The 27093-nt window shown below is 37.8% G+C and overlaps 1 protein-coding gene across 11 annotated transcripts in view; it reads right to left on the bottom strand.

Moving 5' to 3' along the window:
* The window catches only part of LOC106095874 (ryanodine receptor), a 163464-nt gene that overhangs the window by 115613 nt on the left and 20758 nt on the right, over window positions 1-27093 (bottom strand). For all 11 annotated transcript variants that reach the window (XM_059370147.1, XM_059370148.1, XM_059370149.1 and 8 more), the window contains exon 2: window positions 15420-15760. In XM_059370147.1, the coding sequence (XP_059226130.1) occupies window positions 15420-15473 (54 nt within the window). In that variant the 5' untranslated portion in view covers window positions 15474-15760. The remainder of the gene's footprint in view (window positions 1-15419; window positions 15761-27093) is intronic.

Raw genomic sequence — 27093 nt, 5'->3', positions numbered from 1 at the left:
CTCACAGTCGTTCAAAGCCACAGCTTTCAGTTCGTATGTGTGAGTCGGTTGTTCTTGTTCGTTGGGTTATTTCATCCTTTGGCAATTATCCATTTTTCAGGACAATGTCCAATACAGCTAAACCGATTGAACAGACACACAGACGGACTTTCACAATTGAGCTTTAAAAATTCAAAACATGCCAAAATGCTTCAGCTTTTCCGATTAATTGGCCCATAACAAACAGCCATATTGAGGGTGGAACGACAACCACCCTATTCGGGGCAACAGCAAGAGCTGTGATAATCATCAGGACTATGACCAAAGGCATGAAAGATGACGATAATATTGCGAATGGTAATGAGGTTAGGTTGATTCTTCGTCTCGACTGGCACATGTAAAGGTAGTACATTAAAGGGCACAACTTGCAAAAGTACAACTGTTCCAAAGAATTCCTGTCAATGCCGGCAATATGACCTTCATGAAAGGGTGATAAGGTCACTAGCGTAACTAAGGGGAAAGGGATCTTTTTTATTTCATCTATACTTTTTAATATGTTTTTATACCCACCACCGAAGGATGGGGGTATATTCATTTTGTCATTCCGTTTGTAACACATCGAAATATCCATTTCCGAACCTATATATATTCTTGATCAGCGTAAAAATCAAAGACCATCTAGACCTGTCCGTCCGTCTGTCCATCTGTCTGTTGAAATCATGCTACAGTCTTTAAAAATAGAGATATTGAGCTGAAATTTTGCACAGATTCTTTTTTGTCCATAAGCAGATTAAGTTTGAAGATTGGCAAAATCAAACTATATCTTGATATAGCCCCCGTATAGACCGATCGGCCGATTTGGGGTCTTACGCCAATAAGGGCCACATTTATTATCCGATTTTGCTGAAATTTGTGACAGTGAGTTGTGTTAGGCTCTTAGATATCCTTCGTCAATTTGGCCCAAATCGGTCCAGATTTGGAAATAGCTGCCATATAGACTCATCCTCCGATTCAGGGTCTTAGGCCCATAAAAGCCACATTTATTATCCGATTTTGCTCTTCGATATCTTTCTTTAATTTGTCCCTGATCGGATCAGAATTGAGTATAGCTGCCATATAGACCGATCACTCGATTTAAGGTTTTGGAACCATAAAAGGCGCATTTATTGTCCGATGTCGCCGAAATTTGGGACAGTGAGTTAAGTTAAGTCTCTCGACGTACTACTGCATTATGGTACAGATCGGTCCAGATTTCGATACAGCTGCCATATAGACCGATATCTAGGTTTTAGGTTTTGGGGCTATAAAAAGCGCATTTATTGTCCGATGTCGCCGAAATTTGGGACAGTGAGTTAAGTTAAACCCCTCCACATATTTCTGCAATTTGGTAATCCTGTCCGACTGTCTTTCTGTTTGTCAAATTAAATCTAACTTTCGAACTCTCAACTAAAGTTATCAGCTCGAAATTTTCCAATAATACTTCAAATTTATTTAAATCTGTCAGGATTGTAAATAGGCTAAATCTGTCCACGTTGAGATATACAGCGTTGATATAAAACGTCTATGAATTCCAACATCCGTACAAAAGTAAGGTCCGTATTGGCGTATAACCATATGAATGTAGCTCCCATAAAACAGATTTCTAAAATTGTCTTCTTAGAAATCTGAAGGGTGCAATTGTTGTTAAATTATTCGAAATTCGATTCGGAGAGAAGTTTCACATGGCATAGTAACTCAAAAATGTTGCCAGCATTAGGAGGGGAAAACCACCGCTGAAAATTTTTTCTGAAGGTCTCGCCAGGATTCGAAGCCAGGCGTTCAGATCTTTAATTAATTAATGATTTTTTCCGAGTCGGTGTCGATAAAAATGTTGCCTTTGGAGTTGGGAGTCGGGCACAAATTACAGCCCTGCTTCCATTTTAAAGGTACTTTTCGCGTTTTGTGACATTCGGACTATTAATATCTAAAAGGTTATTTCAGAAAATTGCTACGGGACCTATGAAAGAAGTTAATGCTGTTGCAATGAACCACGTTGCCAACACAAGACAAACGCACTTAGGCCATGCTTGTAACTGTGCGTTTGACCAGATGGCCTTTCGTTGCAAGGGTGAAAGAATCCGCCATTATTAGAATTTGCCATTAGAAACCTATTGGCCAAAATCATTCCATGGCCATTCGCATATGCCATTGTCATTACGATATTGATTCGTTTTGTGGACCATTGTCATTTGCAGCACAACATTATCGTTGCCATGAATAACCCAACTGCTAAAAGCCCAATATGTATATCTGGATGGTTGAATGTGTGGGGGGATTTTATGGGCATTTTTACGCTATACCAATAAAAGATCGCAAAACATTAAGCAAGCCCGGCTAATATGCCCTCGCCCCCAGGAGTAGCAGTGATGCTGGCAATAGTGGTGGGAATGGTGATAATGGCCGCGGTTAACAACTTTTTTGCTGGAGTTTATGTGCGAAATATTTCCCACAGAATGTGTTCATATTGGGTTGTGATTGAATGTGTTTGGCGCACGCTCGTGAAAAATATTTAAATTTTATTTCCAAAAGAGCGCACTGCAAAAAAAAATTGAGGAGCAAACAATAACAATAACATCATATTTTGCCGCAGAAAAGCCGCATTTGTATCTGTCATTGTAGTTTGAATATAAAACGACAAAAATATGTTTAATTCACATGCTAAATTAAGCCCGATTAGCAGTGGCATTAGAGCAGAGGCCATTACAAGGACTGCTACAGCAAGGCCTTGTAATTGGTGTGGAAAAGTCCTCGATGTCTATGTCTACTATTTACAATAGATTGCTTATGTTAACTTGTTTGTCTGATCATATGCCTCTATTGCCAGTCTGGCAGGAAGGATTTTCTTATGACTCCCGACATTACGGATGAATTTCATAGAAATCGGTTTAGATTTGGATATTGCTCCCTTATATATGTCCGTTAATTTGGAGAGATAATGTAATAATAATAATGAGGACATCGTAGCACAGAGGTTCGCATGTCCGCCTATGACGCTGAACGTCTGGGTTTGAATCCCTCCTTATGCAGGCAACATTTGTGAGGTACTATGCCATGTAAAACTTCTCTCCAAAGGGGTGTCGCAATGCGGCACGCCGTTCAGACTCGTTTACAAAAAGGAGGCCCCTTATCATTGAGCATAAACTTGAATCGGACGGCACTCGTTGGTCCCTGTTCCTTAGTGGAATGTTCATGGGCAAAATTTGCATTTGCAATGCAATAAAATGGTAATTTGTAAACCGATTCTCTTGACATTCGTTAGGAAGGATTTTCTCTTGACTCTCGACATTATATATATATATATATATATATATATATATATATATATATATATATATATATATATATCGCCCGATTTTCACTCCTGGAACCACTGCAAGCGCTTTTATTGACCAATCTTCCCAAACATTTGTACAACGCTTTCCTCGATGACTTCTATAATGTCTATAAAGTTTGTTTGAAATCGGTTCAGATTTAGACATAGCTCCCATATATATGTTCGTCCGATTAAATAGAATAAAATACGTCATGCAAAGATTCAGCCAAATCGGATAGGAATTGCGCCCTCTAGAAGCTCAAGAAGTCAAGTCCCCAGATCTGTTTATATGACAGCTATATCAAGTTATGAACCGATTTGAACCATACTCGGCACATTTGTTGAATGTCACAACAAACCACGTCGTGCCAAATTTCATTCCAATCGGATAAGAATTGCGCCCTCTAGAGGCTCAAGAAATCAAAACTCAAGATCGGTTTATATGACAGCTATATCAGGTTATGAACCGATTTGAACCATACTCAGCACAGTTGTTGAATATCAAAACAAAACACGTCGTGCAAAATTTCATTCCAATCGGATAAGAATTTTGCACTCTAGAGGCTCAAGAACTCAAGACCCCAGATCGGTTTATATGGCAGCTATATCAGGTTATGGACCGATTTAAGCCATACTTAGCGCAGTTGTTGGATAATAACAAAACACGTCGTGCAAAATTTCACTCCAATCGGATTGAAATTGCGCACTCTAAAGACTCAAGAAGTCAAAATCCAAGATCGGTTTATATGGCAGCTATATCAAAACATGACCGATATGGCCCATTTATAATACCAACTGACCTACACTAATAAAAAGTATTTGTGCAAAATTTCAAGCGGCTAGCTTTAGCGTGCCTTTGACAGACAGACGGACGGACATGGCTAGATCGACATATAATGTCGCGAGGATCAATATATACTTTATGGGGTCTCAGACGAATATTTCGAGTAGTTACAAACAGAATGACGAAATTAGCATACTCCCCATCCTATGGTGAAGGGTATAAAAAAAAACTTAAGTTATGACATTATCTTCACATGATTTTGGGGATATCCTGGCTTTGGTAAACCAGTTTTTATCATGGAAAGAATGGATTAACATATTTTTCTAAACCTAATCTGACTCATTATACCCACCACCATAGGATAGGGGAAATAATCATTTAATTATACCGTTTGCAACACATCGAAATATGAATTTCCCACCCTACAAAGTATATACATATATTTCGGATCGTCGTAAAATTCTATGACGATTTTACGATGTCTATGTGTCTGTCCGTCCGTCTGTTGTAATCACTCTACAACCTTTAAAAATTGAGATATTGAGCTGAAATTTGGCACGCATTATATTTGGATATATCTGCTATATAGATCGCAAAAATCAAAAAAATATTTATTTCAAAGTACAAAATGCTTTAAACTCGGTAATATCGCCAAAAATTTTACATAAGCTATCACGTTTGCTAAAGCTTTCAAGTTTTTTTTTTGTCTGTAGATTATTAAATTTCACAATTTTTCGTTTGTTTTTCTTTCGAGACGGAAATTTTCGCAATGGAACAAAAAGCCAGAAATCGCAAAATACACCCACCAGTATGGGACGCGATTTGTCATTTGCTTCGAATAACTCTTCCGCCAAATTAGCTATGAAGGCTTCAAGGGCCATACATTGGTAGGTCGTACTTATGTCGAATATACGCCGAAAAAGTGTCTTCGTTGTATGCACGAGACTAGCGCAAGTCTTAAACCTTTCACACCAGCTGTTCTTTTCCACCGCATGTATTTTATTTATAGTGATAGATTTTTTTTATATACCACTACTTAGCTTCCATGGCATACACATGTCATTTGTGTGCATCTTTTGGAAGTTGTATTGATGGCTTCAAACGCTGAACAACGGCAACGGCTGATCAGATCATACAATATAAGGATATTGTTACCATACAAACCGATCTCGCGATTTAAATGGTTGAGCTCACGAAAAGAGTACTTTTCAATATTTAAAACGGTACTGCATATGTAACTGAAATTTGAAACAATGCATTCGGTGCTATAAAGACCACCGATGAATGATGCCATAAATAACGATCCCAAAATTGAAATTCATGAACTCATAGAATAAGTATTTTTGCCCGATATCGACTCGGCTACAAAAATGCGATCCCTTATCGATGAACTTAAACTTGAATCGGACTGTGAGAAGTTTGCTCCCGTTCCTTAGTGAAATGCTCGTGAGCAAAATTTGCAATTTTACGCTCATAGAAAAAAGCCAGTTGATAATAAAAAACACAACCTGCTGACTGTAAGTACCTAATTTTCTAGCTATTGAATCAGTAGATCTGCTTTCATAACTGTATATTTGCAATTTCAGAACAGCCGTCAGACTGCTGAGAAATCTTGTTGTTTCCCAAAAAAACAGCAATTCACACTCCATATTCACTTTTCATATGATATAGAAATAAGTAGCCAAGACATCAACACCCAGAGAAATTTGTTTGGTGATATCTTGTTGTTTGCCTAAGAAAGCAATTTATTATTTGAATGAAACCATACAACATTCTCCAACTTCTCAACAATAATTAATGCACTTGCTACATATTAATATTCATTTGATGATTCCGTTTGCAACACATCGAAATATCCATTTCTGACCCTATAAAGGTTATATATTCTTGATCAGCGTGAAAATCTAAGACGATCTAGCCATGTCCGTCCGTCTGTTGAAATCACGCTACAGTCTTTCAAAATAGAGACATTGCGCTGAAACTTTGCACAGATTCTTTTTTTTTTGTCCATGGGCAGATTAAGTTCGAAGATGGGCTATATCGAACTATATCTTGATATAGCTCCCTTATAAAAAAGCCACATTTATTATCCTATTTTGCTGAAATTTGGGACAGTGAGTTGGGTAAGGCCCTTCGAACCTTCTTCAATTTGGCCCAGATCGGTCCAGATTTGGATATAGCTGCCATATAGACCGATCCGCGGATTTACGGTCTTAGGCCCATAAAATCCACATTTATTATCCGATTTTGTTGATATTTGGGACAATGAGTTGTGTTAGGGTCTTCAACATATTTCTTCAATTTGGTCCAGATCGATACAGATTTGGATGTAGCAAAAATGCTCTTGCAGTGGCTCTAGAAGTGAAAATCGGGCGATATACATGTATGGCAGCTATATCTTAATCTGAACCGATTTCTATGAAATTCATCTATAATGTCGAGAGTCAAGAAAAAATCCTTCCTGCCATGTTTCGAGAGAATCGATTAACAAATGTATATATAATTGCAATATTACTGCAAATCGGACGAACATATATATGGGAGCTATGTCTAAATCTGAACCGATTTCAAACAAACTTTATAGACATTATAGAAGTCATCGAGGAAAGCGTTGTACAAATGTTTGGGAAGATTGGTCAATAAAAGCCCTTGCAGTGGTTCCAGGAGTGAAAATTGGGCGATACATATATATATATATATATATATATATATATATATATATATATATATATATATATATATATATATATATATATATATATATATATATATATATATATATATATATATATATATATATATATATATATATATATATATATATATATATATATATATATATATATATATATATATATATATATATATATATATATATATATATATATATATATATATATATATATATATATATATATATATATATATATATATAATATATATATATATATATATATATATATATATTGACCAATCTTCCCAAACATTTGTACAACGCTTTCCTCGATGACTTCTATAATGTCTATAAAGTTTGTTTGAAATCGGTTCAGATTTAGACATAGCTCCCATATATATATATATATATATATATATATATATATATATATATATATATGTATATATATATATATATATATATATATATATATATATATATATATCGCCCGATTTTCACTCCTGGAACCACTGCAAGGGCTTTTATTGACCAATGGTTTACCAAAGCCAGGATATCCCCAAAATCATGTGAAGATAATGTCATAACTTAAGTTTTTTTTTATACCCTTCACCATAGGATGGGGAGTATGCTAATTTCGTTATTCTGTTTGTAACTACTCGAAATATTCGTCTGAGACCCCATAAAGTATATATATTCTTGATCCTCGCGACATTATATGTCGATCTAGCCATGTCCGTCCGTCTGTCTGTCAAAGGCACGCTAAAGCTAGCCGCTTGAAATTTTGCACAAATACTTTTTATTAGTGTAGGTCAGTTGGTATTATAAATGGGCCATATCGGTCCATGTTTTGATATAGCTGCCATATAAACCGATCTTGGATTTTGACTTCTTGAGTCTTTAGAGTGCGCAATTTCAATCCGATTGGAGTGAAATTTTGCACGACGTGTTTTGTTATTATCCAACAACTGCGCTAAGTATGGCTTAAATCGGTCCATAACCTGATATAGCTGCCATATAAACCGATCTGGGGTCTTGAGTTCTTGAGCCTCTAGAGTGCAAAATTCTTATCCGATTGGAATGAAATTTTGCACGACGTGTTTTGTTATGATATTCAACAACTGTGCTGAGTATGGTTCAAATCGGTTCATAACCTGATATAGCTGTCATATAAACCGATCTTGGGTTTTGACTTCTTGAGCCTCTAGAGGGCGCAATTCTTATCCGATTGGAATGAAATTTGGCACGACGTGTTTTGTTGTGACATTCAACAAATGTGCCGAGTATGGTTCAAATCGGTTCATAACATGATATAGCTGTCATATAAACAGATCTGGGGACTTGACTTCTTGAGCTTCTAGAGGGCGCAATTCCTATCCGATTTGGCTGAATCTTTGCATGACGTATTTTATTCTTACTTTCAAAAACTGTGTCAAATAAGGTTCAAATCGGTTCATAACATGATATAGGTGCCATATAAACCGATCTGGGATCTTGACTTCTTGAGCCTCTAGAGGTCGCAATTATTATACGATTTGCCTGAAATTTGGTACGACGGATCCTCTCATGACCATCATCATACGTGTTTATTATGGTCTAAATCGGTCTATAGCCCGATACAGCTCCCATATAAATCGATCTCTCTATTTTACTTCTTGAGCCCCTAAAGGGCGCAACTCTTATTCGAATTGGGTGACATTTTACACAGGTCTCCAACATATAATTTAATTGTGGTCCAAACAGGACCATTTCTTGATATCGCTCTAATAGCAAAGCAAATCTTTTCTTTTATCCTTTTTTGTCTAAGAAGATGTCCGGGAAAAGAACTCGACAAATGCGATCCATGGTGGAGGGTACAAAAGATTCGGCCCGGCCAAACTTAGCACGCTTTTACTTGTTTTTTTTTTTATTTAAGTCTATAGATAATAAATACCCTTACAGACTAATAACAATATATTTTCAAATGTATTAACCTAAGAATTTAAAAATAATATAATTTTCCTTTTTAAACTTTCTCGATTCTCAGATAGATATCTTTCAGTTGATTAAATTGACAACATAGGTGCCGAAAAGGATCATTATTGGCGTAGTTGGTTTTATAATAAAAAATTTTCAAAAGATCAAAATATCTGGTAGGTCTGGTAGGAACGTTAGAGAAAATTCGACTCAAAAGAGAGCGGGAATCTATTTGACAATGAATTAATTTAGTCAAAAACTTAATGTTTAGCATGGTTCTACGACTTTTTAATGTAGGAAGCTTTATAAGATTTAATCGGTACTCATACGAAAGTAATGAATTTCTGACCTACCCATTTCGACGGAGACAAAATAATATAAATTGTTTTTAAACCGGTTCTTTCAAATCAGAATGAATATTGTAGTACGGATCCCATACCACTGAACCATACTCGAGACTACTTCTGACTAGCGACGTATATAAGTTTTTCGTCACAAAGAAATCATTAAGTTCTTTACTCCAGCGCTTCATGAAGCCAAGAGCACTACGTGCTTTGTTTACAATCATTGAGATGTGTTGACGGAAATTTAAGCGTTGGTCTAGAAGAAATCCAAGGTCTTAAAATCTATAGACTACTTCAAGTTGATTGGAACCCAAAAAGTTGCGAGTTTTAAGGGAGGTTATTCTTGAAAATGATATGTGTTTGCATTTGGAAATATTACGTTCCATAAAGTTCTGGTTGGACCATTCGTAAAGAGTATCAAGGTCATACTGAAGATAACACTGTTCATCAGAGTCTCTCGTTGATCTGAAGATCTTTACATCATCTGCATACATCAAAATATTCGAGTGCTTTAAAGTAAAAGGGAAATCGTTTATGAACAAACAAAATAGCACAGGGCCAGATGACTACCCTGTGGAACACCTGAAGAGACAACAATTGATTTGGAAACTGCAGTACCAAATTTAACTCTTTGAGTACGTCCAGTCAGATATGATCTGATCCACTTTAGTAAAGATGGACTGAAACCAATAAGATCTATTTTTCTTAACAGAAGGTTGTGCTTGACTTTATCAAATGCTTTACTAAAATCGGTATATATAGTATCCGTTTGGTAGCGTTCCCTTAAGCCATCGTTGACCAAACAAGTAAATTCTAAAATATTTGTTATCGTCGATTTCGATTTCCGAAACCCATGTTGGTAGGGAGACAATATAGAAAAGACTTGATGTGAATAGTGTCAGTCAGAAATAATATTATTTTCTTTCAAGGCCTCATTAGTTTTTTCGCACATTTTATTGGTCCATCCGACTCATAAATGTTCTATTTTGACCCATCGCTTAACCCTAACTTTTCTAAAAGGTATTCCCTAACAACTCCAACTCCAAACAAAATATTTTGTATTGCTTTTGAAAGTACAGGTTTTTGACGTGGCACACAACCGGCCCTATACAGAATATTTTCAACTGTATGGAATTGATTTTCTTATTGCTACATTCTCACACATATAACGTCAACTTTACTACCGAAATTTGTGGAATTTGGGACATACTCGTAGAAACCGAAAGGAGAGTCCTTCTACGGACTACAATATATAAGGTCTTTCAGATCTCAGCTTTATGATTAAGGTGCTACGACTATGACTCTCTGTACATATGGATGTGATTTCCCGACTATTTCTTTTCAATTTCACGTGAGGATATATTTTACAAATTTAGCATAATAATTAACTTTCGCATTAAGAAAGAAATTTCTGCTCCTTCTCATATTTTGACTTAAAATTGAATTTGTGAAGAAAACGTTTGGGAATGGTCCTAACATCTGCTAAACTACTTACGCAGAATGTCAAGAGCCACATAATGCATCAAAAGTTTTTCTAGATTTTTTCTTCTTCATAGATAAAATAAAGAGCGATATCTGAACTTTGGTCATACGTATTGGCTAGAAGAATATTCAGCATAGTAGAAAGAGTCATATTAAGAAATTTTACATCATGAGCATTGTTAGATGGTTTTTTGTCGAATAAACGATGTGTATATAAATTCCTTGTATATATAATTATTTAAGATAATTTAAGATTTCTAATAATAAATTTCCTTCCATGAAATTCAGAGATTTGTTATACCTTGGAATTTCTTACACATTGTGCCTATGTAAAGTGTGTTACCAAAAAATTTTGTTATTCTTTGAAGGGCCACAAATCGTCGAGTCCACTTAGTCCGCTCCTGTGCTACGTTTAGAACATACTACAAAGAGCATGTTTATTATGGAATTACGCTGTGGTCAACAGTAATAAAATTGTCAAGTTTTTTGTTTTGCCTGGAAGCCTCGCCTGTAGGCCAATTCGTAAAGTTTTATTCGCATGCAGGTTGGATTTATCTCTGGGCTAGTATATTTGTGTGCGGTCGTATGTCGATTCGCGGTATATTAAATATTGTTCGAAATATGTTTTGTGCTTTATTATAACCGATCGCATCGAGTACATTGCCATTGTTTCGGATTTGTTTAGAACAAAAACTATTAAATATACCATAAACATCGAAACAAAGAAGTTACGTTGCATTTTAATAAATTTTAGTTTGGGCTATTTAAAATGAATGTACCGATTCTTAATCGCATTTGCTTAATTCGCTGTTTCATTTAAACACAGACTTTGGAAATGTATGCCAAATTAAAAAATTGGTTACGAAGTGGTATGACATATTAAGATCCTTATCTCAATAGGATTTGATACTTAATGCTTCTGTAATACAAATGACCAGGTGGTAATATGGGTGTGTAATAGTGAATTGCGTTAGTTGCGTACACGCACTGGTGGCATATGAAATGAGAGCAATGGAAAAACTGAAAATATTAGTTTTGAAAAATCCGACTTTCTCAGGCTTCTTAAAATTTCTTGAGTCTACGATTCTTAAACTACTTCAACATGATCCCGCAAAAAAATATTTCCTGGCCAAAAGTTTTTAACATCATTTTTAGTAAATGGCATAGTTTTCAGAGGTTGTAATTCAAACTTTTGTAATAATCGTATGCCACGCATTTATAGAGAAAGAGTAAAATCTCCTTTTCAAAGGCCTTATTATGTAGGCTGTCTTCCTCCATTCACATCCCATACTCCTTGCTATTCAACAAGGGATGTCCACAAAAGTAAGGCCTCACCTTCTCATGTCCCACAGTAGGAATTATAGAAGGCCGTATAAGTTTTGAACCTGTAGGACCGCAAACAAATGCCTATTCAATATTATTTGTTAGAGACAACTTAATTAAAATTTTTTCTCTTTAGACTGAAATTTCAGAAAATCTCTTTTTAGAATAATATTAGGTTTTTGGTAAAAATTTGGTTTGTTTTCTTAAAACATTACAATTCAAATTTCTGTATACTCTTTGATTATGATAACCAAATTTAAGTGTTTTTATACCCACCACCGAAGGATGGGGATATATTCATTTTGTCATTCCGTTTGCAACACATCGAAATATCCATTTCCGACCCTATAAAGTATATATATTCTTGATCAGCGTAAAAATCTAAGACGATCTAGACATGTCCGTCCGTCTGTCCGTCTGTCTGTTGAAATCACGCTACAGTCTTTAAAAATAGAGATATTGAGCTGAAATGTGGCACAGATTCTTTTTTTGTCCATAAGCAGGTTAAGTTCGAAGATGGGCTATATCGGACTATATCTTGATATAGCCCCCATATAGACCGATCCGCCGATTTAGGGTCTTAGGCCCATAAAAGCCACATTTATTATCCGATTTTGCTGAAATTTGGGGCAGTGAGTTGTGCTAGGCCCTTCGACATTCATCGTTAATTTAGCTCAGATCGGTCCAGATTTGGATATAGCTGCCATATAGACCGATCTCTCGACTTAAGGTTTTGGGCCCATAAAAGCGACATTAATTGTCCGATTTCGCTGAAAATTGGGACAGTGCTTTGTGTTAGGCTCTTCCATATTTTTATGCAACTTGGCTCAAATCGGTTCCGATCGCATGACTATAATTTGCCTGGGTCATCGGCCTTCCCCGGTAAACCAACACGCTCTTTAAGAGGTTGGAATAATAGAAGACGCGTCGCTCTCTGTTTTATTGAGAGTCTTGGTGCGAATGATCCTAAGACTCTCACTAATAGGGAGAGAGATTCCCTAAATCGGGCTCCGGAATTCGCTGCACAGGCTACCCCAAAGACTACACGTTTAGATTCGGAAACTGCCTAGCAGTCAGCCAAAATGCTGCGGTCACCTGGAGTGCATTCCAAGCCTAAAATAACTACGGCAAACAATAGTAGAAGGGTTTAACTGTCGCTAGGGACAGTTTGGTAATGGCAGATGCCGAAAAGGGAGATGAACAGGGCTGCATACGTAGGAAAAATTGGAGTGGGAAAGCCAATGGACTGTCATTAGTCTACTCCGATATCCTCGCAAAATTTCATGCAGGCACGATGCAGGCCGGTATCGGATCCGATATAGTCTAATTGCCTCCGGGGATCAACGCTCAAATGAAATGTATCGTTGTGCGCTAAGAAAAATTGGTGAGATCCGAAAGTTCAAACAAAAAACTATATCTCTAAGCACACCCTTGGTACATTTGAACCACTGCATGTTATACTCCATATACTTACTAAAAGATGCATTACGACAGGATTGGGATCTGTGGATCTAAAAAAATGGTCATCAGAGGAGCACCTCCAGGAGGTGTACGTTTGCTGATGACGTGGCAATTGCGGTTTGTGGCAAGTTTCCCAGCACTCTAAGAGATATGCTTTAGGAAGCTCTTCGTGCAACAGCGAAGTGGGCTACTGAAAGTGGTTTAGGTATAATTTCGTGTAAGACAGAAGTAGTTCTTTTCAGCAGGAGATACAAGCGGCCTATAGTGCCACCACCTGTCTTCTTGGGAGGAAAGAATGTTCTATTTACAGAAAGCGCAAAATATCCGGGTGTTTTGCTGGGCAAGAAATTGAACTTCAAATCCAACATTTTGGAAAGGGCAAGAAAGGCAACGTGTGCCCTATACTCCTGCAGCCATTGACAAAAGTTTGGAGTTTAGACTGCGTATCGTGCATTAGGTATATACTGCAGTTGTAAGACTTATAATGCTATATGATGTTGTGGTCTGGTGGACGGCGCTTCAAAAGTCTACCTGGTGTTCAATACTCAACGGGATCCAAAAGATGGCTTGTTTGTGCATCACAGCCGCACGGAGGACGACACCACCTGATGCACTGAATTTAATGCTACATCTAATTCCTCCGGACATTGTGGCTAGACAAATTTCTGCGATCACTGCCGTGACGCCAAAGGAGCTTTCTCATTGGCCATGTGGCGGCCACGGACACTGTGTTATACTTGATACAATATCCGATGTTTCAGGAAGTGTGGATTACACCCTATCTGAGCCGCTTTTTGATAAAAAGTCCTGTACCACTATTCCTGATAGGATCGCTTGGAACTACGATATCCATGGTAACAGAAGTTACATATACGGATGGTTCCAAACTAAACGACCACGTATGCTTTGGGGTGTACTCTCAAGATCTAGAACTGGTCATATCAAAAAGGTTACCCGACCACTGCAATGCGTATCAAGCGGATAACCTTGCAATTAAGGAAGTAGTGGCACGGCTAAGATAAATGTCGGAGCGGCGATTGACATAAATATCATCTTAGACGGCCAGGCAGCTATTAAATCCCTGGATAACGTATTTCTGAACACAAAAACCGCCCTCGGCGGTCGCAGATCTCTCAGCGAGATGGCTGCACAGTTCAAAATTCACCTGCTCTGGGTGCTGGGCCACAGAAATATCCCAGGGAATATTAAGCTGGACGAGCTTGCAAGACTAAAAACTACCTTACACATTCCAGGGGAACTGGAATCTGTGAGTATGCCTTCAGCGACATGTAAGCTAAGTTTTCAGGACCAGGCCCGAAGGACAACGATTGATAGATGGTCACAAAGAGGTGGCTGTGTGCATTCCATAACTATGTGGCCTAATCTAGACTTGAAGAGATATACCGCATTGCTGTCATTGGCTAGAACAGACGTCTCAGTCATTGTGTCCGTCATGACAGGTCACTGTCTAATCAGAAAACATGCTGATAGATTGAAGGTTGCCGTTAACGTCGCTGTAGAAGCTGTGAGAACATCGAAGAAGAAGAAGAGACTACAGAACATATTCTGTGTGTGTATCCCGCACTAGCAGTCAAAAGGAGTTCCACTTTAGGTTCTCATTTCTTAGAGAACCTGTCTGATTCTGTAATAATATTTTAGATGTAGAAAATATTGAGGTACTTAAATTATAATAATATTGACGTACTTAAATTATAAAGGGAACGTAAGAGAAAATTTAGAATAAGCGTATAGTCTGGACCGACAGACGGATATAGCAAAATCGAAACAGAAATTGATTCTGAGTCGATCGGTATAGTTATCAATGGATCTAGCTCTCTTCCTTCCAAACGATTGATGAAAAACTGAAGAATCAGTGGATATTCTGATCGTCTTGTAAATGAAAATAAGGAATTGCTTTTGTATTGATTTAACACTGCTAATGAAATTCTAATGACTACTAAAAGGATATTTAAGACTTGTTGGATTCTTATAAATCTGACATTTGGCTGGCTACCTCAATTTGATGCTTATAGTGATTTATACGACATAATCATATGTACTCACCGTCCTCAAGAATGAAACATCATCCTGCTCCGATCCTCCTTCAGCTTCAGCCATTTTTGTTCAATAGCAAAAAATGACTTCAGCCTCCGCAACAGTTGAAAATCCAAAATTAAGACGTGTTTTCTTGTTTTATTATTTTCTCACTTTGAGTTAAATCCACTCGATATGTAATTAACGTTGAGTCACTGTAATATTCACGACTGCCAACACAATGTCCAGGTAAACATGCAACAAACTCTGCGTCTAAGCGCACGCAGTAAGTTTGTTGACCTCGTTTGTTATTCTGTATGTGCCGCAAGTTCCTGTTTTGTTGGCTACAGAATGGAAGTCAATAAAAAAATCTAAAAAGGAAAAACAAAATACAAATTAGTTATCCACAAGAAGCGAAGGGTTACTCTTTAAGAGGTAAGATTGGTCACTTTGATGCAAAATCCACGCGCGGTCAAATCCATACGAATACGCTAAACCGGAAATAATAGGGCCACATTTAAAAGGCACGGCGTTGGGCATTCAGCATGGTGCTCCTCCCAAATTTGAGAGTAGACATTGCCCTATTTACGGCAATCGGAGAAGGTTAAAAATAATATCGAAAGGCATGGCGACAAATGCCAAACACATTTTATTGGCAGTTGTTTTGCTTGTCTGGTCGTCTGGCAGGAAGATGATTCAGTTTTCTTGTGCACGTAATTCGTGGCAAGTTTATCATAAGGAAATGACAAATGGCATGCAATCGTCGTCATCAACATCGCTATCACTATCATCGGGGCCACAGTTGGAAAATCACTGCTAGCTGCCACAAAAACCGACATACATACAAACGTGCACACGCACACCCCATATGATAAATTGGGCCAACGGCCCAGACCATGGTGAAATGTGCTAAAACATCTGTTACTGCATGTCCGATGCGGCTAAGAGATAACGGCGAACGTAAACAAATCAAACCAACAAGGAGCCAGTCGCTTGGTCTACTGCGCATGCCCCGGCCGAGAAGTAGCGAGACCGTTCTGTTTTCCTCTCTAGTTGGATTTTTGTTTTGCTTATCATATTCGTAGTTCGTTTTCTTCAACTCGTTATCATTCATCTGTGTTTCCACGACATATTATAAATGCGCGGGTTCGCCTTCTCTTCGTCACTCGTTAAAACTACACGCAGAGCATGTAACTTAAAGAGATTTCTCTTAAGCTTTCTCTTGAACAAGAGAAGAATTTTGGGTGTATGTGCACATGTGACCACCTATGCTCGTCAATAGAATTTCAACGAAAACATTTTTAAAAAATTTAAATTTTTACTTTCCCCCAGAAAAATGCTTGCTGGCATTAGGCCAAATATTTACTTTGGCAACATGGTTGGGAGCTAGCAATGGCATCATGGGGATTGAATTATTTAATGAGCTTCAAGACGACATGTTTTCATACAAGTATTGTTCGGTTTTCATATTGGTGACCGTCTGCATTTTGTAATTTGAAATTTTTGACATGATTTCAAATCAACTACTACAAATGACCGTTAACTTGGTAAGTGTCCTTGCAATAAAGGTTAACTAGCTCTTTGCATTGGCCGCCATGAGTGATGTGTGCCAATGTGATGAACTATAATTAGTGGGAAAGGGTGAATAAGTCCACTAAGCTGATTTGGAAATTATGTGTTGATTGTGGTTATGGGTAGCACTGTGGAAAAACTTAAAAAATTAAATGAACAAAGTGTAGCAGTGGGTACAATTGGGCAAAACATCGCCAGTATAAATTGGATTGAAAGTTTTTTTTTATTGATCTAAAATAGAGAAATATTCCTTGATTATAGCTTTAGAAAAAATTGATTAAATTTACCATATTTGTGAAGGTTTGCAAAATCAATCAATACTTTAAGCTATACACCAAAGAAAAATTTGTACCGCATGTTGCCAATGGTATTAACAGTGAATTAATACTAGAACAATAACGTATGGTATGTAAAAAGCTTCACATCATCCACACCATATGGCGTTGTTTTGGTATTAATTCACTTTCAGATTTTTCAAACATATAAATACCAAGTAAATTGGTGAAGTATTCGTCTGTGTAACTCAAAATAGTTTCGCTTCCAATCGTGTCTGTGTGATCGTTAAGAATATATGCAGAATGTAGAGTTATCCCTGATGAAGTTCTTCAATGAAGGGACGACATATTGGATTAGATACAAATTTTTTTTGACGATCTATGTACCCCCATTCACATCGGTCTTGACGTTTCAATCAAAACCATAATTGTTAGTTCCAAAGATCTGTCTATAACGCAAATTTGCTCATGAACATTCCACTAAGAAAGAGGGGCGAACTTCTCACATCTTCTCTCAATAAGTGCTGTCCGATTCAAGTTTAAGCTCAGTGGTAAGGGGATTCCCCTTTATAGTCGAGTTCGAAAGGCCTATCGCAATGCGAACCTCTTTGGAGAGAAGTTTTTACATGGCATAGTACCTCATAAATGTCGCCAGAATTAGAGAGGGATAATAGGTATATACAACTATATAAAATTGTATTCGGACCTAGACTATAATTCTCAAACATATTGGGGATTAATTTAACTCTCTGTTCGGCTAAAGCGGATATAATATGCGCCTTTTACAGTCCAACATATTATATAGAGTGATGAGTCTATATGGCAGTTAAGTTAATAATACAGTGGCACGCTTACAACGAGTGCCATTGTTTCAAATTTCAACGAAAAAGTGCATAAGTTTGACGGCAACTGGTACAAGTGTCAAGGGATTCGATCCAATATTTGAAAATTCTGGAAATGAGTTTTTGAGCGTGCATAGCATTCAAAGGATAGATCTGGCTAAATGTCACCTACTTACAAATAGGGTCAGGTCCATAGCCATATGTCAAGGAGTCCAGGGGAACTCGCTGTCACAGCTAAAACGGGACTCAATACCTTAAATCCGGACGTCGCTTATCTAATCGGCGAAATCGGGGCAAAAATACGACTTTTATCAGCTCAAGATTCTTATCGGAGATCGGAATATATGGGTGACCTCATCGAACTTTGCCTATGACTAGTACTTCTATAGCCCTACTTTGTAGGGTTGAAAATGAATAATTTGTTGTGATCCAACACTTCGGTGGTGCATTTAAAAACAAGTAAGGACGAGCAAAGGAGGCCACCGTAGCGCAGAGGTTAGAATGTCCGCCTATGACGCTGAACGCCTGAGTTCGAATCCTGGCGAGACCATCAGAAAAAAATTTTCAGCGGTGGTTTCCCCTCCAATTGCTGGCAACATTTGTGAGGTACTATGCCATGTGAAACTTCTGCGGCACGCCGTTCGGACTCGGCTATAAAAAGGAGGCCCCTTATCATTGAGCTTAAACTTGAATCGGACTGTACTCATTGATATGTGAGAAGTCTGCTCCTGATCCTTAGTGGAATGTTTATGGGCAAAAATTGCAATTTGCAAGGACGGGCTAAAGTCGGGCGAAGCCAATCTTTTGATACCCTACACCACATTGGTCTAAGTCGACGAATTTAAAATTTGCTTAAATTTGATATGTAAATCGTTGTGCAAATTTTTGAGAAGATCGATTGATAAATGGGTTAGCAAAGGCCTTAAAAGTTAAAATCGGACGATGCATATAATGAGAGCTATATCTAAAACGGAACAAATTTCTATGAAACTCATCAACCATCAGAAGTATAATAAGAGAAACCTGCGTGCCAAATTTTGTAAAGATCGGTTAACAAATTATTAAATTATTGAGTATTAGTCAAAATCGGACACAAATACAAATGAGAGCTATATTTAAATCTGAACCGATTTCTATTAAATTCAACAGCAATACAGTGAGTCATAAGGGAATCGGATAACAAATAACCAAATTATTGCAATGATAGTCCAAATCGGACAAACATATATATGGAAGCTATATCAAAATCTGTGCCGATTTCTATGAAATTCGCCAATAAAAGTCGAGACTTATAAGAGAACCCTTCGTGCAAAATCGGTCGTGAGAATCGGTTTACAAGTGACGATATAATTGCAATTTTAGTCCAAATTGGACGAACATATATATGGGTGATATATTCAAATCTGAATCGATTTTTTCCAATTTTAATAGACTTTGTTTCTAGGCTTAAGAAAATAATGTGCCAAATTTGAAGACGATCGGATGAAAACTGCAACCTGTACTTTCTTCACAAATTAACATGGACAGACGGGCATAGCTAAATCGAATCAGAAAGTGATTCTGAGTCGATCGGTATACTTATCAATGGGTCTATCTCTCTTCCTTCTAGGTGCTACAATAACTAAGTTATTATAACAAAGTTATAGTACCCTGTACCACAGTAATGGTGTAGGGTATAAAAATACAGCATTTTTTGGATTGTAGAACATTTGGTAGGTTTATAAATTTTGGTAGGAAATAATTTTCTTGGATGATAGCACTGGTCTCAACCTAAATTAGGGCTTTCCAAAATACTATAGTAGATGACAAAAGATTTTCTTCAGTTGCTTTTGCGTTCATTTCACTACTTAAGGTGAGCTTTATACCTGCCATTAGTCAATTGTTTGCAATTGTTATCCTAAGCATTTAAAAAAATGTTCAACTGCATTATTACGTGCTCTACCGAATGCTCTCGTAACCTGAACTCTGTGGCAATGTAAACCAATTTCGGGATGGGCGTCAAAAACCATTACAAAACTAAATCTTTGCGGCGCTATCTAGCGTGGCATATGGTTAAGACCAAAGTGTCAGAATCGCGGTTAGCGCGGAAAACTCAGAGTGCCTTTTATTGACTGACATCCACTTTGGAGTAGACTGTCTGCAAGTGAGTGTTGAAGCTGTTCGCAGTTTGGCAAGCTGTAGAGACAACACTGAGAACTGAGAGTGGTTAAAACAATGCACATACACCTTCAAAACAATGATGCAAAATAGCGCTGTGTTACACGGAGTTCCTCCCAACTTCAATATTTTGGGGCTACCACTTTGCAGGATCATCATTCTGCCACCAGCGAAAGCTTTTAACGCCACCACAAATGATGTTGCTTTGGTAAGTTTCACATTTGTTGGCATTCTCGAAACGCAGAAAAACCCGTCTAGCCCAGCATGTTTGAGGTTGGCGAACATAATAATTTTAGGTGTTGGTAAGTACCACATGGTAGGCATAAATCTAATGACATCCAAAGTAAACTAAAATGGTCAACACTAGGCCCAAAAGCAATGCATAGTGTACAGTGCAAAATACCAAAATGGCACAGAGTCGAAAGGAAGCAAAACTGGCTGCTTAATACAACATTGGAATATTGGTTTGGGCATTGATGAATTTTTGAATGTAACTGGATTTGATTGTGTGCTGCTTTTGATTATGCAAAACTTTGCAAAACTTTGGTATTTTTGAGTTGATGTGAAATGACCATTGGATGGGGGTATACCAATCTAGTAATTCCGTTTGTAACATCTGGAAATATTGCTCTGCAACCCCTTAAAGTGTTGCAAATGGGCCATATAGGATCAATATACATAGAAGCCGCAATATTTTTATAATTTGGCTAAAATTTTTCATGTAGTTCTTTGCTCTACTATAAATCACTTCCAAAAATCGTGACAAGTATCGTCCAAAAAGGTGTATAACCCAAGATATATTCATTTACAGGTAGTGGCAGTTGCCCAACAAAAAAATGTTGAGTGCACTATCTATCAAAATCAGTGATTAGTGCAACTCTGATTTTGTGTATGTTACTAGTTCGCGCCATTTGTCGTTGTTTGTGTGTTGTGTATTATAGTTACGAACCATAACTATAATACACACACACACAACCAAAACCCGTTGACAGATAGTACACTTCGCGAGACAAAATTGTACTCAGCTGTTTACGGTACACTTCCTGGTAATTATATCATGGTATAACCTGACATAGCTCCCACTTGAACAGGGAGATTTTGACATCTTAAGCACCTGGAAGCCGCAATTGTTATCCGATTTGGCTTACATTTTATATGTAGTGTTCTGATCGTGCCAAGTACAGTCCAAATACGTCTTTAATCTGATGTAGCTCCCATATAATCCTATCTCCCAATTTGTCGTTTTTAGCATCTGAAAATCTCAATGTTAGTCCAATCTAGCTGAAACTTTAAGCGTTATGTTTTGTTATGATCCGGTCCATATAAACCGGTATCCCGATTTGCCTTCTACATCACCTAGAAGATATATACATACAAAAAAAGTGTGGCAAATAGTAAATATTCTACGAACCCAAGATGTCAAATCAAATGGTTCGGTACGTATGGGGGCTATGAAGACCTCTAGAAGTTCAAGAAGTTAAATCGCAGTTTAACGTCGTATAGGATATATCTATATGAACGGAAATTGCCTTTATGCAATCCCCAAATTTAATCATTATGGTTTTATGTGGCGTTTTATGTTTTTAATAATATGCTTTTAAGCTCCTTTCTCGTTCGTTGGATATTCAAATTGTCTCTGATGCAACCAAGTCAACCAACGCAAAGCAGTTCACGGCGTCATTTCAATATGTGGTCAGTGTCAGTGTGTGTTTACATAGCTTTGTTGTCATTGTTGCCGTTGTCACCGTCGACTATCGTTTGTGGTGGTTGCACGTATGAGATGCAATTGCAACGGTGAATGTTGTACTCTCCCCCATTCAGTCAACTCTTTGTGTTGCAAAAGGATTTTGCATGGCTCGTTTAATCTTTTACCAGAATGCACTGACATTTTTCTGACTGCTACTAACTCGACGTAGTCCCGTAGAGAGTAAAACGCTGCGATTGTTTTTTCCCCTTAATGTTGGCTTGTTGTCTCTGATGCGTTGGCGACCCAGGCGAATGCACATCCACATAGCATACAAGTTTTATATGAGCCATTCAAAGATATGTAGAAATTTTTACAAACGGCTTGAACCCAAGGCAAGATCAAGTCATTCTGCTGTCATTCTGGGATGTAGTGCTTATTGACATTTGTCTTAAATCTTTGGATGTCAAAGTGGGTGGGAAAAATATTAGCCGGAAGTCGACTCCACATACGAAATAAGTATTTTCCCTAATGTGAGTTCCTGGAATGTCTAGTATCGCTAACATACATCCTTACATCAGGAATAAGAAGACTAATATCAGGCGAACACACACCATGAAAGTACCGATAGAACAGCGCCAAACAACCCACATTGCGACGATGATGAAGGGAGGCAATAGAGTTGGATACCCCGCGGTCCTATCTGAACCACACTCAACACGAAAGTCTAGTGGTCAAAACGTTACTCAATTTTTATGGAACTAAGACCTTTAATCGGAAGATGGGTATATATGACAGATATATTCAAATATGATCCGATCTGAATCATACTCGGCACGGATGTCAAAAGGCCACGCACAGCTATTCCGAATCGGGCAATAAACGTGCATTTTATGGGTGGTATATATAACAGCAATATACAAATAAAGTCCAGTCTGAAGCATACTCGATAGGAATATCGAGGGGCCTAACACAACTCACTGTGCTAAATTTCAGCAAGATGGGGTAATTAATGTGGATTTAACGGAAGATCAGTGTATATGGTAGCTGCATCTAAATATGGTCGGTTACAAACCGCTAATCCAAAATGCAGATAAATTCCACTTGGAGAGAAGTTTTACATGGCATAGTACCTCACAAATGTTGCCAGCATTAAGAGGGGAAAACAACCGCTGACAATTTTTTTCTAATGGTCTCGCCAGGATTCGAACCCAGGCGTTCAGCGTCATAGGCGGACATGCTAACCTCTGCGTTACGATGGACTCTGTTTGTAATACCTCGAATTATTCGTCTCAGACCCCATAAAGTTTATATATTCTTGATCGTCATGACATTTTATGTCTATCTAGCCATGTCCGTCCGTCTGTCTGTCCAAAGCACGCTAACTTTCGAAGTAGTAAAGTATAGGTTAGTTGGGATTGTAAATGAAGTGTTCTTTTATGATTTTCAACAACTCTGCTAAGTATGGTTTAAATCGATCCATAACCTGATATAGCTGTCATATAAACCGAACTGGGGTCTTGACTTCTTGAGCCTCTAGAGGGCGCAAATCCTATCCGATTTGGCTGAAATTTTGAACGACGTATTTCATCATGACTTCCAACAACTGTGTTAAGTATTGTTTAAATCGGATGAAAGCCTGATATAGCTGATATATAAACTGATCTTGAATCTTGACTTCTTGAGCCACTAGAGTTCGCAATTCTCATCCGATTTAGCTCAAATTTTGCATGAAGTGCTTTGTTATGATTTCAAACAAATGTTCCAAGTACGGGTTAAATCAATGCAAAATCTGATATAGCTGTCATATAATCCGATCTGGGGTCTTGACTTCTTGAGCCTTTAGAGGGCGCAAATCCTTTCCGATTTCGCACGACGTGTTTCATTATAACTTTCAACAACTGTGCAAACTATGGTTCAAATCGTCCCATGATATAGCTGCCATATAAACCGATCTGGCATCTTGAGCCTCTATAGAGCGCAATTTTTATCTGATTTGGATGAAGTCTACAACTGCTTCTCCCATGACCCTCAACATACGTGTCAAATATGGTCTGAATCGGTATATAACCAAATGCAGCTCCCCCATAAAACGATCTACTTATTTTACTTTATGAGCCGCTAAAGGGCGAAATCCTTATTCAATTTGGCTGAAATATTACACAATGACTTCCACTGTGGTCTCCAACATTCATTCCATTATGGTCCGAATCGGACCATAACTTGATATAGCTCCAATAACATAGCAATTCTATTCGTTTATACTTTCCTTTCCTTTGTTTGCCTAAAACGAGACACCGGGAAAAAAAAACTAGACAAATGCGATCCATGGTGAAGGGTATATAAGATTCGACACGGCCGAACTTAGCACGCTTTTACTTGTTATATTTGCAATAGAAACAGATTACCCTACGGTCTGCAGCCGGCCAATATCCGATTGTATGAATTATTTCAAGACCGAATAAATTTAGCGTTAAAAGTGTAAAATAAAAGTAATTTAAAACGAATTGGCTGATACAAACAATAATCTGTTGAAAAATAAAACTAAACTAATTTAAAACGAGCGCAAAAGAAAAAAAATTCTTCAGAATAATGAAGCTGATTCGCCGAAATTATTACTTTAAAACAAAAAATTTTCGCAAAGATAAGCATATTTTGAGAGATTTTAAAGATTGGCCTATAAATAGGTGTGTTGGCAAGCAGTACAAAATGTAGCTCTGAATTTATGGGTCAGTTCCTGTACCCAGAAGCGACCACAATCTTCCAATAAATAAAAAAGAGATATAATTACCAATTTTACATTTACTGCCTTATGTGTACGTCCATAGTGGGGTGGATAAATATTAATTCACCCCACTATGGACATACACATCAGCACCCTCTTTTCAACCTAACCTAACCAATTTCACAGTAAGTGAAAAATTTTGGCAATTTTGCCCCAAAATAAAATCCTGGCTAATTAACCTGATGGCACCCATAGCCAAATATGGACTGATCGGGGCACTATTCGGCACGGTTATCGAGGGGTGTTATAAAAATCAGTGTTCAAAATCTCATCTCCATCGGATAAAATATACGAAATCGGTCTATATGGGAGTTGTATTAAGAGTTATAATTTATATGTGCAAAGTTTTAACTAAATATGTTTATTTATTTTGGCTAAGATATAATGTCATTACGACGATTGGCATAAATATCTTTTCAGACAGCCAGGCGGCCATTAAATCTCTGGAGAACGTATTTCTGAACACAAAAACCGCCCTCGACTGTCGCAGACCTCTCAAAGTGATGGCTGAACAGTTCAAAATTCATCTGTTCTGGGCCATAGAGACGAGCTTGCGAGACCAGGCACTACTGTACACATTCTAGGGAAAATGGAATCTGTGGGTATGCCTCTACCAACATGTAAGCATAGTTCTCAACACGAGGCCCGAAGGACAACAAATGATAGATGGTCACAAAGAGGGCGCTGTGAGCATTCCAAAACTATGTGGCCTCATCTAGACTTATAGAGCTCTACTGCTTTGTTGTCATTGGCTAGAACAGACGTCTCAGTCATTGTGTCCGTCATGACAGGTCACTGTCTAATCGAAAAACATGCTGACAGACTGAATGCTGCTAAAAGTTGTGAGGACATCGACAAAGAAGAGACTATACAACATCTTCTGTGTGTGTGTCCCGCACCAGCAGTTAGAAGGAGTTCCACCTTAGGTTCTCATTTTTTTGAGAACCTGTCTGATTTAGCAGATGTACACATTCGCAAGTTATTGGGTTTTTTGAAGCGATCTGGATGGTTCAACGGCAGGAACTGTTCCTGTTGTATCTCAATGGACGAAAACTGATGATGGCAGACTGCCACTTAAACCTAACCTAATGAAAAGGGAGCTCATTTTTTATGCCGAGTCCCAACGGCGTGCCGTATCGTGATACCGCTTGATATCGTCACGAATGTAGCCAGCATTAGTTAGGGTATAACAACCTATGAACATTTTTCTGATATTCGCACCGGGATTTTAACCCAAGCGTTCGGCGTCTTAGGCGGACGTGCTAACCTCGTTTGCAACTCATCGAAATATCCATTTCCGATCATATTTCTGATCGTCGTAAAATTCTACGTGTTATAAGTCGATGATGATCATGGGGTTTATTTTAACTGGCATGATTTCAATGACCTTGTATTCACATCATACCAGGCCAGGTATGCCTATGGACGGAAACCATCAACAAATCAAATACAACATGATGTATTTGATTTGCGGATGTAAAGGTAGACATTTAATTAATGAATCACACAGTACAGCCGATCATTCCACTCTCTACAAATTGCTAGTTCACAATGATTGCCGTGGTGATACTTGGTTAGTTTCCTCTGCCTTCACATGTTCTGAACAATGAAATTTGTGATTGTGATAATGCATGGATGCATGAGAGATTTTCATATTCTGGAGAAATAAAAAAACATTGCCGCTATGACGATGAGAAGTACTCAACACTTGAGTTAACAACGCAAATATTGTTTCAACAAATAGCACGAATGTTGGTCTAGTTGGTCGGTCAGCAGCTTGGTCGTATGACAGTTGGATGAGAAAATTTTACCATTTCCCACACGGCAACCTTTGTGCATCTGTTTGCTTTGTTTAGCTGTCCTGTTGTCTTGCATCATTCAAGTCCTTTTGCAATGACCGTCGGTAGCCATGATATCCTACAGGCGTATCGTGTGACGAGGAAAAGTTGAAGAGCATTATCCTAGGCGAATGGAATCACTGCCACAAATATTATGTTAACGTATTTTTTTCTTGTTTGCAGAATAGTCATATCTCATGTACTAACACAGCATGCAGAGCGTGTGAATGCAACTCAATAGGGAGTGCGTTGAATTCGCTTTAAATGCAAAATCTGGATAAGTAAGACGAATTAAATTTTAGCTTAACAAAATTGCAAAATGTTTCCAAATGGAAGTGCAGGGGTGTAGCAAAATAAGGTCTGATCGCATACTTTTCCACTAAATTTCATTAATTTGCTCTCTATTGCTGTTTATTTGAATTAAACATCCGAAAAAAAACTGCAGTAGAAATTTGCTAGCTCTCAATTACCAAACTCTCAAAGTTTAGCTTGTTCTCACGCACTTTCCCGCTCTCTTCTGCTGGTAAATTAAGTACGCAAACGACTTCCAG

This window comes from Stomoxys calcitrans, chromosome 5, assembly GCF_963082655.1.
Source record: "Stomoxys calcitrans chromosome 5, idStoCalc2.1, whole genome shotgun sequence".
Classification (NCBI taxonomy): domain Eukaryota; kingdom Metazoa; phylum Arthropoda; class Insecta; order Diptera; family Muscidae; genus Stomoxys; species Stomoxys calcitrans.
Note: the sequence above shows the minus strand (reverse complement) of the source record. Positions and strands in the feature narration are given on the sequence as shown.